Here is a 19,942-nt window from a genome sequence, read left to right on the forward strand (position 1 = left end):
ATGAAAGGATAGACCTGACAACCCTTATGCACAATCGGCATGTGGTGTGATAAACCAGCCTATCTTCACCGCTGCACCTTATACTTTATGTATTGCCTGTAAATAATAGTCTCTAAAAGACATTAAATCTTAGATCCAGCCTAATTGTAATGATAGTTTGGTTTTTCATTTTGGTTTATGTACAGTGTGTGACTTTTGCAGAGACATTTTTATTCTAGGAAAATGACAAGCCAACAAGAAGCTATAATTGCCCTGATTTTAAGAAGTGGTGCAATACTACAGATCTGATGTACTGCAAGACATGAATCAGAAAAATTCTATTAAAAAATCTCTTGAATGGCTGACACGGGAGTATTATCCGCAATGATTAATTTGACTCGGTCATTATGAACACAGACAAGTCTGACAAAATTGCATTTCATTCCCCACTGAATTCATAAAATCGCTGTACACATAATAAGAAGTTATAGCCCTGTGCTATCCACTATATTTGACAGGATTTCAGCTCTGGAAAAGGAGAAGAAAAGGGAGACTGGGGAGAGGGGATTGCGAAGCTGTTTAAAAGCCTACAATTTACTTAATTTTGCTACAGATGTCATGTGACAAATATGCACTCCAGGTTTCCTGTTGAAGTTGTACTGAAAGTAACTTTGAAGGGGTCTGATGGTGATCGCTGTGCTTCTCCCAGGACCCTCTGTTTACTTTGAGGGTGGCAGGAGCACAAGGCTGCATCATGCAGTGGTGAGAAAAGCTACCCTGACCAATATTCTCATTTCTGCCCTACTACTGAAGCCATGGGAGTCCAGTTGTCCTTTGCAGATGGTCACCCGAGTGAGAACGCTCAATCCCAACCATATACTGCTACTGGAAGAATAATATTTTGCTGCTGCTCCTTGTCCTGGCTCACTGTCATATGATCCTATTACACCTGTGCTTGCCACAGATTCCATAGGGGGAAACCTGGATCAGAAATACTGCCGAGAAGGTGTCGTCTCTTGTGTGTACAGCTTTTCTCGCTCCCTCTTGGTGTCTTACTTAAACCCATCAAAGTGTATTGACCCCTATTCCTTGTGGGCAAGTAGAGGGCCTAGCAAGTTAAAGAAGGCATCACACAGTACTGGAATTGTGTATTAGAATCACAAATGATAAAGTTTCACAAACGGCATTCTCCTACTGTGTGGAAGGTTGGCAAACGAGCAACGGTGAGTTCTTAGTTGTGGACAATGCAGCAATATGTGCTGAAGAGGGCTTGGCTGTGTGGCCATAGGTTAGTAAAATAGTGGGGGACTGCTGTATTTGAAACCCTGACAGTAGTGGATGTGTAGCATTTTGTGTGAGCAGCTGCTCTATCAGAAGATGTACTAAGATAGGATGCAAAAGCCCAGCCTGTCCCATTTTGCATTGACAGATAAATTTATATTGCTCTGCCTGTTTTCCTTGCTGTTCACCAGAAACAATTTCTCTCCTGCTTTCTCTCTTAAACTTATGTTTGCCTCTAAATGTTATTTGACCGGACCAATATTTACCTCCAATAATGATGAAAATCTCCATCCTGCTAACTGTGAATAACATTCTTTGAATCAATGTTTGTCTGAAGCTTCCAGGATCCCAGCAGATAATCACAGAGAACATGACTTGACAGAGAATTGGGGTCACTTAATATTTGTCAGGTTTCTAAGGAAAGCATTTTCCCTGGATTCTTGCTCTGCCAGTAATGTTCTTTGTGATTAACAATTGCACACAATGTCTTGACTGAGCTGCTTCTCTATAGAATTGAAAACACTTTTCATTTACAACTCATTTTACATGTGTGGAGAACTGAGGCACAAGAAAAGGGTTTGTTTTCAAAGATGTTGAGTAACAGCAAGATCTGGGCAAGATTCTGTCTGCATGGTATCTGGAGTGTTCAGATGCAAAGCAGGACAGGCTCCTGTACCATTAGCAGTTACTTAGAATGGGACATTTCAGCAAGAGCAGCTGTTCTTTCCTCTGTAGATAGGACAGTCTGCAGCAGCTCCCCTTTTATGCAAAACACAATAGGCATAAGAGCTTCATCCACCTTTGCAGCTGAGCACCCTAATGACTGGCTTGGTTCTGTTTCTCAAATGTCTTAACAGGTGTTGCAAAGAGTTACCTATCCCCACCTCAACTGAGAGGAACTGAGGGAAATTTCACTGAGAGTTCCTGGCAAACCCTGGTTGCCAAGACTTTCTCTGCTGCAGTTATGGCTGCCGCTGAGCAGAGCAGAGCAGACTTCTTTCCCAATTTCCAGGATCAGATCTGTCATCTGCTGTTACAGCAAGAAGCCTAGAGTCTGAGCAACAAGCTCTGTGAGCAATGAGCTACTCTGAGCAGGTTCTAACTACTCTTCTTCCTTCTGGAGGAAACTGTTAAGGTCTGTAATCGTATGCAGAAAAGGCTTCCGAAGCTGGTGTAAAAAGGGATTTGTACCAAATAAGACTGAGGTCAAGGGTGCCTGATAGCCATTTGGAGAGGATGTAAAATCCATCTTTTCTGGAAGGCTTTTGGTGGCTGAGTTTTAATGAGGTTTTGTACTGCTACTGCTAAGATTTGTTGCTAAGGCTTTGCACTGCTGCTGCTACCAGAAATGGTTGTTTTATTGTTTGGTATTTATTTTATTGCATTTTTATGGTTTATGGTTTTAATTATTGTTGAAAGGTGCCTTGAGCCTCAGAGAGGCGACATAGAGGCATTTTTAATAAATGAGAGTCTCTGGACTCTTGTGTGTGCATAGCACACCCCTCCCAAAATACATACAGGTGTATATGTGTGTGGCTGCCATTACTTGTATGTCTTGGTATTCCATGAATAGATAAACATGGAGCCACCCCATTGAAAAGAAACTGACATGGTATCCCTCTGATGTCATTGGTAGACATGGGTAATGTATCGATACATCACCCAGTAGCAGTTTAAGGGCCAGAGTGTGATGGTGCCCTCACTTGGTGGTATATCATGGGTGGAGCTTGCTTGCACCTGATCCCCTTTGCTGCCAGCACCCAGTGTGCAGAGGGAGGAACAGGCTGTGTTGGCCCTGGCCCTGTGAGGCGCCAGGGTGAAATGACCACTATTCCTGCCAAGGGAGCCGAGGTGGTTTCACCCCAGTGCCTTGCGGGGCTGGGGCCAATGCAGCTTGTTCCTCCCTCTGCTTTTCATCACGATGTGGAAAAGTTGACATCATCCAGCCCTAGTGATTGGAACTAGTGACCTTACACTTGTGTCTGAATGAAGAAAGTGGAGACATCAAGCATACAAGACCCGCACTGAAGATCCACCAGAAGAACACTGTGGGAACTGTTCATCTTTCTGTCTCATTGCTTTTTGTCTTGGGGGTGGGGGGTGGGCAAAAAGGGAGCCTTGATTAGTAACGTAATTCCTTCCCCCTCCAATGGTTTTTCTATTGTATACCAGTGTTGTGGGTTTTCTGGAAAACTCTGGATTCAAAATTTTCCTTAGGGTTTTTTTCCTAGGGAAAATGTTTTTAGGGTGATTTTCATATGGTAATTTATGTTGGGGAAAATTCTGATACCCTAGAGAGCATGATATAATTTACCCTGTTTATTTTATTTGCATTGAGCAAACAAAGCTAAAGAAAGCAACCCACATTCATCTTTTGTGGGTATTTGACCAGAAATATTTGAGGTAAAGAATGAAAGCACACATAATGTGACTGAAATGTTAAATTGTGTAGAAATTGTTATTGGAATAATTGGGAAAAAAATTAAGACAACAGCATGTGCTTAGATATGTTTACATTTAAGAAATAAAAAAAGTATTGATAACTCTTGACAATCAACTCAAAGAACTGTGCGCCATATGCTGATAACCATTCGTCTGCGTGGAATCTCTTCGTTACTACTAATGAAATGGAAAAATTTCCAAGGAAAAATAAAGCTTTAGGAGGAAAATCCATTTTCAAAAATTTTCTGACCCACACTTTATGCATCCCTCTTTTTTTCTTTTCTTTTCTTTTTTGCAAGTTCATTCTGCAGAAGGAAAAGGGAGGTGATTCCAATGCATCTCCTGTGTGTCTGACTCCATGAACTGAGTGGCATTGTGCAGCCCTCTGATAAGACCAGAACAGAGAGGCAATTGTTTCACTCCAGCCTACTGGATGTGGCAAACACAGCTCTGTTCCTTTGTCAAATATAGACTTAAGCAGTGGTGGACATTTACATGGAAAATGCTCAGTGCTGCTTGCAACTTGCTCATTGCTGGCTTCCAGATTTTTACGGGAAAGGAACTGGCCTGTATATTTGAGATTATAGCTATTTTCAGAAGCTGTTTAACTTTGCTTACACTGGGTATCTTAAATATTCAGTTGTGATCTGCCTGTCAGATACTTTGGTATCCATGTGCCATCTGAATGCTGCCCTGAATTTTGGACACAAAGATTGAAGCTAAATTTACAGTAAAGGCATTTAACTCTTGGTAATTAAGATGCTGGAACTTTTCAAAAAATAATCTGTCTTTCTTACCCTCTCTTTCCCCTTCTTTTCTCCACCTTATATGAAAACATATAAAGAGTAAAGAATCATAGACCAACATAAGGTCGGAAATTACTAGAGTAGTATTGGATACAACCTTATGCATCTCATAGGATTGGATTCTATAGTTTGACATAGAGTTGGCACATTATTATCATGTATCTAGTTAAGTTGATGTACATGCAAAGAAATGTACAAAATTGGCATGACCCTCTGGCTTGTAATACACTTGTGATTCAGTAATTGCTGCAGAACAAGAGTAGCATCCTGTTATAGTTGGATTGGATAGTGTTTGGACATTGTACAAGTAAAAGATACTAAGCAGATAAGACCCCTTGTATCTTACCTACAGGTTTTTTTATTATATTTTATTATGGTTTTGTTTTATTTTTCCCCCTGGAGGTTAAGAAAGCCAGGTATTTTTCCTAGTGTATCACAGCCCCAGTCCAAGTCATTGAATAGCAAGGAAGCATATTTAGAATGACCCCCTACATTAATTAAACAATGACAACAGCAACAAAATGGCCATTTCTTGCATCTTTGTTCTTGTGCTTTATAAAAACACTAACTGAATCAGTGGGCTGTGGTGCTCTGTAGCAAGGGTTTTCAAAATCTGTCATAAAATAGCAGTTCAACCCTTTCCGAATGTCAAGATAAACTGAGGATTCAGCTTGCGTTCTTCATTCTCATCATCAATGTAAGGGCAGCAGATCAAAAGGAAAGGCAGGATCAGGCTTATGAGGGATTGTAATATGCGTTAAGATGCCAGAGCAAATAGCTTTGGGGGAGAAATAGATGGTAAATCCATTATTTCATTTGACTTATGTAGGTTAAAATCATGCTGTTGGTTTCCCCATTGCCCTTACAGAAATACAAAAGTTTGCTCTTGACTGGGGGCATCAACACAACTTTATGTATCCAATCATTATGTGCAAGTGTTCTCTGTTCCCTCTGTAAATATTTTTCATACAGTCTCTTCCTCTATGATGAAATAAGCAATAAGGATACCGAAAAAGGGAAGGGTAAGAGATCTATGGCTGCCTTAGGTATACAGAATCCATACAATGAGCTTCCAAGTATGAAACAGTTTCCTTTCCCTTCCATTCGCATGGCATTTGAATATGTCCAAGCAGCAATGGCTGGTGATATAGTTTGCTAAGTGAAAGTGCTGGCAACTGCTGGTTGGTGATCAAAGGAGACTGGGAATTCCTCCATACCAATGGGGGAAGTGGGCATTGCTGCCAGTGCTGTGTGTCAGGGAACTGCCATCGGAAAAACAGGAGGTGAAAGGGCTCACAGAGGCTGAGAGAGACTTATCAGCTGGGGAGGGAACCAGCAGGGGGAGAGGAGGAGCTCCAAGGGAAAGTGAGTCGGAGGGAGGGCTCAGAGATACTTCCAGCGAAAACAGTGGGGAGGTTTCAGGACCTCCTATAGGGACACCCACTCCTCGCCGGAAACTGTCGCGCCGAGAGTCCAGAAGACGCGTTTCCGTTAAGGAACTTTTATGCTGGAAGAAGTTCCGTAAACGCCCACTGTCGGATTCTACAAGCGACTGACGGAGCCATGCTTAAGGAGCTCCGTTACAGACAGAGGTTTGTGGACTTAGCCAAACTCTGAGGGACTAGGAATTTCACGCACAAGCAGCTCATCATCCCATCACACTGTGCTTGCGCATATTTGCTCTTTGGATGGCTAGCCCTGCTGACATCAGTGCTAAGGAGACTGTCTGGTAAACAATCATGTTCTTGCTCAATGCTTGCATATCTCCTGGTGCTTCTGAAGCATAGGGGGAAATTTCTCCACCACCTCAGTTGCTTTTCTGCTGCTGCCACCTCAGGTCGCCAACATTGTAGTCAGTAGAGAAGCTCGCCTATGTAGAAGCTTGGTGTATGTGTGGGAATGAAGACAGAGGTTCTCACTGGAGTGTGAGTAAATTAAAATGTAGCTTGTAATGTATAATCTACTATATTATGAAGAGGAATGCAACTTAGGCAAAAATTAAGATGCAACCTAAACCTGTGGCAGTGCATGTGGGGTGGAGTCAAAATGGGATTGCTTTAATTTTGGATGGAATCATTAATTTGTGTACAGGAGTTTGATCCACGCTGTGTGGGAAACAAACACGTCAAAAAGAAGTTGCTTTGCATCATGATCATTATGGTTCCCTGCTGAACACAAGTATACTCATCCAGCAATATTTTATGGGCACAAGAGCTTTGATGTGCAAGCTGAGTTATTCCGCCTGAAGATGGTGCTGTGTTTATTTTTAAATGAATGTAGTAGATCCTCATGTCATGTGCATCTGCTACCTCATTTGAAAGGGACAGGGCAATCTTTATGTGCTTATATTTTGTATCCATATTGGAGAAGCTATAGTGCTATTGATGGGGGCAATGAGATGCCATCTTGCATGCAGTTATACAAGTTGTTTTTAATTGTTTTTAATATTGTCATAATTTGTTCCCTTGCCACAACTTCCTTCAGTATTCGTTCCCCGGTGCTAAAGTGCATTTGTATTACCATGAGGATTCCAGTGGTGCAATACCAGCTCAATTTTCAAAATGTAAAGCATAGATATATCACCAAACCGGCCTTACTGTCATCTGACTGGTTGTGAATGAATGTGCCTGTAGTGTTTTGCATTCTTTTATAAGAAGTTTTCTTCGTCTACACACATTTCTTCTTTTTAGGCTGTAGTTCTCTTCATGCTTACTTGACAATAAGCCCCGCTGAATTCTGTGAGACTTACTATCCCGTAAATAGGCAATGTGTGAGTTTGCCCTTTACCACACAAATTCTCTATTCTTGTATGTTGTGGTTTTTTAAAAAATAAATTTATTCATGTAAAGAGTTCATTCAAATTATTTATGCTCTTAAAATAGCTTTTGCAGAAGGTAGGCAGACTGTATAACTGTGGCTATCAGTTAAGGCTTTGGATAAATGTAATGCAAGATCTGCTTTATAAGAATGTCTTTTTTCAATTTTGTTTTAGACATACAATGGTCAGAATGAGAATAATGAAGATTATGAAATCCCTCCTATTACTCCTCCTAACCTCCCGGACCCTTCCCTCCTTCACTTGGTGGATCATGAAACTGGATATCATTCACTGTGCCACAGTCTCCCTCCAAATAGCCTGATACCAGCATACTCCTACCAGAATATGGACCTCCCAGCCATTATGGTATCTAACATGTTGAGCCAAGATGGACACCTTCTTTCTAGTCAGCTACCTACTGTGAGTAACCTTTCCTTTTCTACTTGTGTTTCATTTTACACCTTGGGTGTGTTCTATTAGCATCCTGTTGGTACCTGAAGTCCTGTTAGGCTGGTTCCAGGTCATGGAATACCTGGAATAGCTTTTACTAGGTCAGCTTCTCCTTCTGAATTGATAGCTTTAGAATTCATAATACTCTTGACTATGCAGAATAAAAATGCTTATTTGTAGGCAGAGTCTTGTGATATATGTTAATAACCTACATTATATAATTGAGCCTTTCAATTCTGCTGGCCTACTAAAAATACACTTTCTTTTCCTGTTTTGTATCACTTATTTTTCATTATGAAAAGACTGAATTTAGAAGCACATTCATGGGTAAGCATGACTTACAGGGGAATCAAATAAAGTGAGTTACCACCAATCATTTTTCAACCTTAGGGAACTAGATACCAGAATTGAAAGTTCTACAGTTGACTCCTTTATAGCAATTTGGTCACGCTCATAATTCTTTTCTATTCACTTTTTTGGCTTGAAATTCTCTTGCTTTTTTTTTATTAAGCCCTGCTAATGACTAAGATGTATTCATGTGGTGGTTTTATGTTTCACTCTTTGTGTATATAATGCCATACATATTGATTTGGGCCTTTAGGGACTTGCATGTACGTGCTTTATTCTTCTTGTGTGTTGTGGCTTGATCTGTAGAAACAGGGAGAGATCTTCCACAGTCTCCCATTCATTGCTTTGTTGATATGTTTAGTGGAAATATAAATACCACCACATCCTTCCACATTACTTTATGCTTGGGGAAGTGAACATCACTGTACGTTAAAGTAAATGCCCAGTGTTAGACCACCAAGCTTTATGTCTGCGATCATCCATATAGCTTAATTTTTTTTATATAAAAAACCCTTTTGAGAGAGTCTGTCCTTGATCTTTTCCTCTAGCTCACCTTTTGTTTACACAAGGATATGGAAGAGGGAAGCAGTCTAGGCAGGAAAACTCATGCACTCATTCTGTCATCTCTCATTTGGTAACACCTAACTGGCTGAAGCAAAATTGGGGTTTCTCCTGACCTTGTCCACTTTTGGTACCTAATCTCAGTGACAGAGGCAGTGTTCACATGTAATGCCCAAACCATGGTTTGGTGCTACATGGATGAGCCTCCATGGGCCCAAGCAAAGAGTAACTTGCTTTTCCTGTAAATGATTGTCTATTGTATGGTCCTCCTCCATCCCTGATGTACGGTCAGCCTAGGAGCCAGAAAAAGGTAGAAGGAGGAAAGGTAGAAAAGTAGAAAGAAAGACAAGAAAGTCATCAATGAGAAAAGTCAAATGAGCTGCCCATTAGCCCCCTTTCAAACCACCAGCTTCCACTGAGTCAATTTTAGAAGGGAAAGGCAGGATAGACAAATAAGTAAGTAAACAAATAATACATTTAAACTGATGGAAACCCTGCTTGAGGAAGCAGAGTCTGGTCTCCAGTCTGCTAGCCTGTTGCATATGCAGAATTGTTTAAATTATTACCTTTTATTGTGTTACTTTAACAGGTCTATGTTACTCTTTTGCATAAAATAGCAGAAGGGGGTGGAATCCTTAAGTATGTAAAAGCTAGATCTGGGAGAAAATGTCTAAAGTGTTTGCACAGAGCAAAGGTGAATTTGTAATGGGAAGCAAAAAATTGAAAATAAAAAATCCATGTTGCCTTAATTTCAGTTACGGTTTCATGTGCAGTATGGATATTACTGTGCAGTTTTATTAGATTATGCATTATTTCCTTCATCATTAGCTTCCTTGGATGCATCATTTTATTTGCTTAAACATTTATATCCCATCTTTCCAACAATATTAGCCCCAAAGCAGCTTACAACAAATGTTTAAAATGCTATCCATTGAAATAAAAAGTAAGTATATAGAAATAGGGACGAGGAAATCAGCCAACAAATTATGAATAAATGGTAGTGTTTATTTGGCACCTTAAAATATATATATCATTAACACCTGATGAGCGTTTTAGTGTAGTGGCTTCAGTATTGGGCTTCAATGTGGAAACTTCAAAGTCCTACCAGACTATGAAGTTTACTGTTTGGCTTTGGATAAATCACTTATCTCTCAGCTGAATTTCCTATATAATTACTTTATGAGATGGTTCAAACATAATGTTATAAACCATGCTCCGCAAAGCCAAACAGTGGTTTGTGATGCTTGAATCATTACCGTTTGACAAACCATCGTTTGCGAGTTGTTGCCAATCCCAAACTTGAAACCATGGTTTGAAACTCTTTGTCAACCCATAATTCGGGCAAATGGTGGTTTGGTTGTTACATGTAAATCAGTAAACCATCGTTTGGGCTGTTGCTTTGCCTTTGGAGGTTGTCATTCGGTTGGCATCCTGTGATTGTCAAGGAAAGTGGGAGGGGAAGAGGGAAACTACATAAACCATGGTTTGCCTGTATATCTGTAACACAAATCATGGCTTAGAGCTGAAGTTTTGGGTAATGCAGATGATGGTTTAGTGGTAAATCTGAACCAGCTCTTTGTGAGGATAACATTGTTTTTTAGAGGAAAGGTGGGATACAGATGTAACCGTTTTTGCTCAGTTAATATAATGACAATTATACAAGCCTCTTATCTAAAAACCAATTGTTTTTTCTGGTGTGGGCTCAGACTCTGGAAAGCAAGTAGACTTTATAGGAGACAATAGTGCATGAAGTGGAGGAAGCTCAGCCCCACCCTCTCACCCTCATCCCCTAAATTTGTGGTGGGTGTTTTATTGTGTGTGTTTAATATGAGGGGATTCACCTTATCCCTCTCCTTGTCATGGCTATCTCAAAACCAACAGGCACCTTGTATGAAATCAAACATTACTTTAGGGCTCCTCTTCATCCGAGTTGATTAAAACATTCATTTCTGAGACAAAAGAGTCAATTTCATATGAAAGATATTTCCCCCCTCAGTTTAATTTAAAGTGCAGCCCCAATGCCTGACCCCTATTTTCATAACATGATAATTTTATCCTGCGTTGATTGTCTCATTTTTGAGAGGAGATATTGCACTTATAAATCAGTTTCTAAAATACCCAAAGAAACAAGAATAGCGGGATTTATTAAGCAGCTTCTACACATCTGAAATAATTTATTTTAGAGTAGTCCTTGGGAAATGTTCTCTTCTTTACTTTATGGTTCTGTTTTACAAATGCAGCATCATGACAATAAATCAGGACTGAGCTGCAGGAAGATAAGAAGAGGGCTTAGTGTGCTGTAAGCGTAGAATAGGGATATTAAGATTTGTTTCCCCCTTGTAATGAAAATGAAAAACGAAAAGAAAGGAAAAATCTGGAGAAGTCACGAGTTTCTCATCCATTTCTCAACGGAGGGTGTTTCACTTTAAATGAAGGCCTCTGGAAGCATGATATATCCCCAAGGCTCTGAGCAGCAAAAAGGCCACTGAGGAAGTGAATTGTCTTTCTGTTTTAAGCCAAAATTATAAACATTTCTACCTTTTTGTCAGACATTCGAGTTTCCATTTGCCATTAAAATGATCTTCAGGCCCTCTCCTGTCGCAGCGACTCAGGCATTATTTCCCATTGACATGTACTCCCAGTACCTCTGCCATATGTTCATGCCTTGATAGCATCTATCCCAGTTAAATACATTGCAGTTTTCAACTAGCATTAATGAAAGGTCTGCATGCACAGGAGGGAGAATGAAATCCTATGGGCAGAACAAACAGGTTTCAAAATTTGTCTCTGTTAACAGCTTATACCTGCCAGACCCTAATTCTTTGTGCAATGCCACAATGAAGTGAACTGTCTCCAGTTTATTGTTGCCCAATCCCTTGCCCAAAAGATCCTAAAGTATTCAATATGTCAAAATCTATTTTCCCAAGTCAGGTATAAGAAACGTCAGTATTAAATACACAGAACATACCCCAAAAGGCATGTGTATATGTTTATAAAATATATAAAAGCTGGATGGTGTGAACCAAAGCATAGAAAAGCAAATGTTGTCGTGTCAAACCTCACATATAACCAATCCAAACCAAAGGTAGAAGAACTCTTGGTGTGTTTCTGTTTGTAGAGTTGCCAGGTTGCAACCCGGGGGAACTTCATGACTCTTTTGACAGCCCCATAGCTGATAAGGAGGATGCAGCCAACGTTTCTTCTGCCCTGCTCCCCCAACCCACCCACTTCTTGTGAAAACCTTCCCCTTTTGCCTAGTGAAACAAGAACGAGTTTTGTTCTGTCACATTGTGGGTGGGCAAAGAAGCAGGGTGATGAGAATAGCAAGAGAAACAGTAGCTGCTCTCTCCTTTTGTGACAGACGGTATTCCTAGACTGTTAACTGGCAATCCCTTTTTGTTTAGGGTAATTTGTGCTGTACTCTCTGTCTCTGTCCAGACTTTGCTAGCATTTGTTATACTAATATTATGCTGGTTTATATTTTTAGTGCAAGAGAAATTTCTTAATTGCTAGAAGTTTAGGAGACAAAGACAAGGTGATTGAAATGTATTCCTGTACTCCGAATTCTCCCCCAGTCCCAATGTGATTTGACACAAAAACTACACCCACAAATATATGTTATCAGTTAGGATCAACAAGAGGGTATTATCTTGTACGGTCATGTTTTTAAATAAGGAGATCAAGTGCAGCTGCTCATTACTGCCTCTTATCCAAGGAATCTTCAGAACACTGTATATAGATGAATAACTAATTCTCAGGACAGCGAGAGCCCATGTGACTCTAGTGGCCCTAAACGTAGGAAGGGCTGGGGAACAAATAAATAAATGAATAAATGATTCACTGGCAAAGCATGGAATGGATTCTTTGTTTCCCCTAACTCCCAACCCTGTTGCTTTAGTCATTAGATTGCCTTCCACTGAGGTCCATGGGACTGCACAGGAGTAACTATTTGCAGCATGTGGTAAGTGTTTTCAGAAATGGAGCTTTTAACTCCATGCATATGTGCAGTTATGTTTAATTTAACATACCCATATGCAGAGAATTAATCTTAACCTCCATTTTCGTTTCATGATGTCTGTTTTTCATGATGTTAAGAGTTACCGCTTCCGATTACTAGATAATCAGTATTATTCTTAGTTTTTTTTTGTCTAGTGACAGAAAGCTGAAAGCAGTTAGAAGTGCACAAAGCAGAACAAAACTTGTTGTTGTTAAAATATATAGAAAGTCACAACTTCTTCTCCTTATAGAGGAAAAAATCTCAATGAAATATCGGTATCCTGTAACAGAACTACGACTTTCTGCTTTAGAGTTAGCAGCACATAAGGAAAACATCTGAAATGCAGAGTAAGGCAGTGGCTCAATCCAAACACTATGTTATGACATGATCAAGGAAGCTTAACTATGGCTTGGAAGAAACTGACAAATTTTTAGTAGCTCAGTATCAGGGTCATGGGTAATTCCTCAGAACTGAAAATTGTACTGCTTTTAGATATTCAGTTGTGATCTTTGTTTGTTGGAGCCACTGAGTTCCAGTGACTGACCAAAGCTTGTCCAAGTATAAGAAATTAATGATTCAAATAAGCCTCTGTAGGACTGTGATTTCATGGCTAAATTAAAGTTGCAACCCTACAAACATATATCTGCAAGAAAGCTACAGTGAATAAAGTTGGAATTATTTCTGAGTAAACAAACATAGGATTGTGTTTTTAAGTATCCAGTGGATTCATTGGATTCACAAAGCATTATTGTTGTGACTCCATCCCCCCAACTCACTTCAGTTGAAGTTGTGTCTGGTCCCATATAAATCCTAAGCTAAGTTACTGGTCAATATGTAGCCACAGTGCTTGATGGATTGCACCCAATGCATATTTTGCTGAATGACTTGATGAAATGCTTTTTTGAGTTTGAAACTTTCAAACTCCATTAGAAGGCTAAAGGTTCTACATACTCCCTTTTTTCTGCCCTCTCTGCACCTGTCAAGCGTTTTCTCCTTTCATCCCCACTGATTGTGAGATATGAAAAAAGTTAATGTTCTCTTCGCTAAAGCAAAGGGAGTGTGGCCAATAGTTAGACCACATCCTGCTGCGTTGGTTATAAAATAAACTTTGGTTCTATAAATAACCTGCATACACCAAGTTCTCATTATGAAAGAACAAAGTGAGGAGGAAATTTACCAGTTGAGGTATAACCACAGATGTTGATGCGTTCCTTTCTCTTCTTGGGGTCTAGCTGATGTAGGATGCTGTTGCAGAGACAAGGAGGCTATTTTGAGCCCACACATGTTTAATTTTTTTTATGAACAGCCTCACATGCTACACTAGAAACTATGCCATGCTAAATGTTTTACAACCATGTAGACAAATGGTCTCTGTGGGAAGCAGCTGTGAGTAGTAGTGATGCTACTACTGCAGGCTTCCTCAACCTTGGCCCTCCAGATGTTTTGAGACTACAATTCCCATCATCCCTGACCATTGGTCCTGCTAGCTAGGGATCATGGGAGTTGTAGGCCAAAAACATCTGGAGGGCCGAGGTTGAGGAAGCCAGTGTACTACTGGATCTGATGAGTGTTAGGAACTGGTTTGCTTTGTCAAAGAAACAGGGTATGTTCTGAAGGCACACCAAGCAATCACCTTGCTGAAGGGTTGGGTCTGGTCACAGCTTGGATGGGTGACTGCCTAGAAACTTGTATGCTTCTTTGGGTCCCATGAAGAAGTAAATGGAAGAAAATAAATAAACAAATGTAAATAAATAAATAAGTAGGCACAGGAAACATGCAGTTGAGTCAGTGTTAAGAAGCTATTAGCTAGGGCAGAATTAAGAAGGCAGAATATTCAGCCGCAGTTCAAGGCTGACAGAAGTCCATCATAAACATGATACATGGAAATATGTCCCACCAATTTAAATGCTTCCTTTGATCAGGCATTGTTTGACTTTTACTAACACTTTATATGGTTAGCAACAACGGCATAGCTAGCCGCTCCAGTGTGTCTTGCAGCCGGGGGTGGGGCAAGCTGCCCATGGGAGCGGGGCGAGCCAAGGCAGGGTGCGCTGTGTGGAGCCTCTCTGCAGCCTCTCCCCCAGCTGTAGGGTAGCTAAGGCGGTGGGCTGCTTGAAAAAGCAGCATGGAGCTTGCAGGCAGTCTGCCCGCTGCCTTCCCCTCAGGAGAGATGCGTGGCTCAGGCAATCTGCAGGTCCCGCGGTGTGGCGCCCTGTGCCCCCCACCTCACCTAGTGTTGTGAGCCCAGTTTTTATTGTTATTTTAAAAACACATATTTTTGCCATTTTGTAACCCCCCTCAGTGATGACACCCAGGGCGACCCACACCCACCCACCGCACCCCCCTTCCTACACCACTGGTTAGCAATATGTCCTGCCCTGGACTCCAACTTCTCTTTTTTTTTTTTATTAAATATTTATTAGCATTTTCCAATAAACACACTACAAACAAAAACAAAAAATAAATGAAACAAAAAACACAAAAATACATAACATTCAAAACTAAACAAAAAAAAAATAAATAGAAAAAACACATAAGGTTTCTAATACTTATTATTCTTAACCTTATTTCTCAGACTTCCTCACACCTCCCCTTCTTGTGTTCCAATTTAAATTGTCAGTTCAGCAAGTCCTTAACTTATTTCTTTACCTTAGCTTAAACATTTGTTCCAACATACTATTGCTTTACTTTACTTCTTTTTTCCATTTCTTCAATTTATTTTTAACAGCCTTATTTTCAATTAATTTAAAAAGAAAAGAAACCAATTTTACCTTATTAAAATTACACATCAATACTTATACCTCATTGATTATTCCTAAACCTTTTTCCTAAAGTCGACCAAAATTTCCCTTCCACGATTTACCCAATTTCCTTACCACTAACAAAAAATATAAAAAGCAAATTATCCTTATGTACCCTTTGGATTCCCAACCTCCACCCACCCTTTTCCCGGTTCCAGTCCCCAACCAATATCCATCAGTCTTTATATTATTATTTTTTTAGCCTGGAGATCTCACATCCGAGGCCCTTATATCTCTCTCAGTTCCTTTCTGCCAGTCTCTTTGATAGTCCTTGATGTTAAACCCCAAGTCTCGGAGGGGCTCCGGCCCAACAGAGTCCATGTCGCTTCCAGCCAGTCCTCCATACTTAAAGGCAAAGCCTATGGGGTGCTCCAACTCTTGTTTCAAATTTCTTTCAAATCCAGATGTCCCCAAAGCTCCAGCTTTCACCAACAAATTTGTAATCCTCAGGTCTTCAGATCTCCTCCAAAAGGGATCTCTCCATTTTCCAGACTCCCATTCAGACCAGGCTTTCCACATCCACTTTTTATTATCCTTTTTTATCATCATGTCAGGCCTCATATTGTAACTCTCCTTTGACTCCTGCAAATCTCCTGCTCCTCCTTCATTTTCTTCAAAAGCAACATATTGCTCCATCGTATCTACACTTTCAGTTTCATTTATTTGTTCAGTTGAATGGGCTTCCTGTTTCAAGTCCTTATCAGGCTCAAAACTGTTGTTTACCGTCCAGTGTAGTAGTGATACCTTTGTAGACAAAGCATTGTACTCATCTTGCAAGTTTCCCAAGAGAACGAGTGCTCTGTCCAATTCTGCTTGGATTTTACATACTCCAGCCATTTTTGTGATGTAATGTCCCTTTTACCCCTCTAGGGGGATTTTAGTTCCTTGTTGTTCCTTTCAGCTCAAAACCAAAAGTCCAGTTATTTTGTATCAGCCCTCCTTATTTTCAACAAGTTATACCAAGTAAACCAGCAAAAACAGCAGAAACAATGTTCTCTTTTTCCAGCTGACAGCTAGCTGACTAGCAGCTCACTTGACAGCTGTCAAAATCTTCAATGCAACAGGCTTTCTCATAGGACGTTCCCGGGTCTCGGGGGGGGGGGTGAAATTTCAGCTCCCAAAATTCTTTTTATCCTCCAGTAAATCTTCTTATAGTATCAAAACCGTGAAGTCAGGATCTTTCATTAAAAAAAACAAAAAACAAATTCTCTCGACCTTAGCTGCCCAGTCCTTTGCTTTAGATTGTTTACAAAGGGGGGGGTGAACTTCCTTTTTAGCCCCTTCCCGCTCGTTCCAAATCCAAAATTACAAATTTTTAAAGTTCCAATCTCCGTATTACTCACGGGTTTATATTTTAGAGTCCAATCGGTCTTGGAAGAAGTTGGCGCTCTCTGTCAATGGCTTGCGGCTTCACTCCGTAGGCGAGGGAGTACTCTCAGCACCACGCCTCACCCTGCCTCCGTTCCGAAGCCTTTAAAAAGGCTCCGTCGCGGATTGGGGGGGCGCAAATGGTGCCCGCCGAGTCTCTGTGTTCACAGGCATCCGCGCCTGTGATTTTAAGGGTCCCCGCTTCGCCGCAGCGGCCAGACCCAGACGCTACGGAGCCGATTCCCTCCGGAGCTCGGAGGGAATCCGCCATTAAACAATGGCGCCAACCCGGAAGTCTGGACTCCAACTTCTCATTGTTTGGTGTGAGGGTGGGGAGAGGTTGTAGATGCTGAGAATATCTCAGACTGGGTGGAAGAGTTGCCTGAAGAATCTGTCCATTTTGAAAGAGGCATTGGTTAACCCTTTACTGAAGAAATCTGGCTTGGACTCACTGTTTTGGATGACCTTCACCTAGTGGCCAGTTAACCATTATTGAGTTGGTGTCGGAGTGGGTGGTAGCATTTCAACTCCAGGCAGTTTTCGATGAGACTGATGAATTGAATCTGTTCCAGTCTGATTTCTGGCCTGGTTTTGAGATGGAAATAGCCTCAGTTGCCCTGGTAGAAGACTTAAAACCAGGAGTTAGTTGGGGAAAGGGTGAAGACTTGTTAGATCTTCTAGGCATTGAAGAGTGAGTTGGAGGAATGGAGGATAAGAAATATGAAGGTGGGTAAAAGAAGGGGTAGCTAACAAAACGGGGCAAGAAAAAAGCAAACTGCATACCAATGTGATGGATTGCTTTTATTTTTCAGTTGAGCAGGCAGCCCCCCCGCCCCCTTCCCTTCCCTAGCCCCTTCATAGTACGCAGAGAGATATAAGCCTCCAGAAGGTTGCTGAGCACTTTCTAGCTGTTCATTTCACAGGAATAATATCATCAGAGCGTTATCTTTAGCACTGATACAGCAGGGAGATCTTTTCAGCATCTTGGCGAGGAACTTGAAGCAGCACTGAGAGACAGACTGTGCGAAAGGCGAGGTGGTGGGGGGCATCTATTGAGCAGACTGGGTTAAAGAGCTGTCAACAAGAAATGGGTTTTCAGAGGGGAATTTGGAAATACATTCATTTGTCAGAAACAAAAGACAGATTGCAGCCGGAATGAGAGAACGTTGAGTGTGGTGCAAACAGCTTTCCTGTCATGCTCAATAGTGGGCCAAGCTGGTCTTGAGACAGTGGCCCTATTTAGAGAACCCATGAGCACAACAGAATTCTATGCACATACTCCTGTGTTCATTCCGTAACAGTGCAAGGCAGACTACAAGAGCGCATAGAGAAACATTCCTGGTGGCTGCCCTACAGGTATAAATCCCCAGAGGCACATAAAGCTGAAACCTGGTATTCTTCTTTAATGTTGCAAGATTTTGCAAGACCTTCTGGTATTGTGTTTTTGGTAAGCACATGATTTAATCTGATTTTAATTTTTGATTAGAGATATGCCTGCAGAAAAGGGTGGGTGGAAGCTGAATTTCCTGCCTCTTCTGCCCGGCAGACCCTGTGCTCCCTGAAAAGGCTCCCCCAAGGAATGAGGACTCAGCTGAATGGGATGGGCTGTGGCTTGAAAGGAGAGGTGCAGGGAATCAGGTGGGGGCACCTTCTCTGAACAGTGAACCCTGCACCTCAGCACAGCCCACACCCATGCTCATCCTATTTGTCCATTGATGGATTCAATAGAAAACTAGTGGCTGTGGGAATCTTTCTCACTTCTCCCATACAAGATTCTGAAGCAATCAATTTCAAACACCTGCAACTGCTGAGAAATCCACATATGTCAATGAAAGCCTCTGAAATTTTCGTTGCTGTTCAAATAATGGATCTGCATTGGTGGGGACAGGCTCTTTGAAGAAAGGGAAGTGGGAAGCAGCTGGCAGACTGTGTGGCAAGATTCAGAGCAATGGCATCACTTAGCCTTTCCAACCATATGGACTTACCATATAATAATCAGACCAGTGCTGCATGCTTTGACACAGTAGCTCTCCAACGCCTGTAGCAGAGGCCTTTCTGCCAGTTACACTACCTGAGATCCTTTTAAGGGTTTGATCTTGGTGCAAATCATAATATTGATATGCAGACTGACATCTGATGGAAAAACTTGTAGCTCTTGCCAGTCACCCTTCTTTTGACTGTTGTCAGTGAGACTCATGGAGTTTCTTGGATTTCTACTGTTGGATTTGAATGTGGATCAAAATGCTACATATATTGAAACTTTGACAGGGACACCCATGCACACTGGGGACACGCTTTCCATTTTGACCTCACTGCAGATTTTCTCTGTCCATTATTTGCATTTTGCTTAACATACGAAAGTGCTGGGTTCACAAATCAGTATTACCTTGGTTACATTTCAGGCCTTGACACAATAATGTGATTATAAAGATAATGTCTCCCTTGGAGATTTCTCATTAGAACTAACTTGGCATACTTACTTCCAAGTAAACCAGGTGTTCAGCTGTCTCTCTAAGACACAGGAGTTAGCATGTTAAATTTTTACATCACTTTTGTTGTTGTTGATCATATCCATAGCACAACTGATGCATAAAAGCTATATTGCTCACCCTCACATCTCTATAATGCAGGACAGTAATATTAGATCGAGAATTCAGACTGAGAGAGAATAACATGTCTGTAACAGCAAGTTTTTGAGCCATGTTGCCCAAACCCAAGCAAAACCATTTAGACAGCAAACATTCCCAGTGCTAATGGATTTGTTAGGGATTGTGCCGTGCATGCTACACTATACTTTCACTCATGAAGCCAAGCAGAGGAATAAATCATTACAGTCATCCTACTTTTGTAAAAGGTAACGTGAATCATCCATTAAGAGTGGGGAGTAGAACTCAGGATTACAATGTTGCTACTAATGGGCTTTAATAATTCAGGAGATTATTCTATAGTTCATCTATTGCTTTGCACTTTGAGATATATATAATCAGTCCCTCCATAAATCAAATAGTAAAATGAACAATGCTAAAATAATAAAATACACAACTCAGAATAAGTCAAGGAAGTTGAAAACAACAGATTGCTATATAACCAT

The 19,942-nt window shown here is 40.9% G+C and overlaps 1 protein-coding gene across 10 annotated transcripts in view; it reads left to right on the top strand.

Moving 5' to 3' along the window:
• Positions 1 to 19,942, top strand: part of TOX2 (TOX high mobility group box family member 2) — a 220,198-nt gene that overhangs the window by 111,121 nt on the left and 89,135 nt on the right. For 8 of the 10 annotated variants that reach the window (XM_053393915.1, XM_053393911.1, XM_053393912.1 and 5 more), the window contains 2 exons: positions 7,501 to 7,746; positions 12,584 to 12,646. In XM_053393915.1, coding sequence (XP_053249890.1) covers positions 7,501 to 7,746; positions 12,584 to 12,646 — 309 coding nt within the window. The remainder of the gene's footprint in view (positions 1 to 7,500; positions 7,747 to 12,583; positions 12,647 to 19,942) is intronic. The other 2 variants (XM_053393914.1, XM_053393920.1) reach the window with 1 other exon arrangement.

Source organism: Podarcis raffonei, chromosome 6 (genome assembly GCF_027172205.1).
Source record: "Podarcis raffonei isolate rPodRaf1 chromosome 6, rPodRaf1.pri, whole genome shotgun sequence".
Classification (NCBI taxonomy): Eukaryota; Metazoa; Chordata; class Lepidosauria; order Squamata; family Lacertidae; genus Podarcis; species Podarcis raffonei.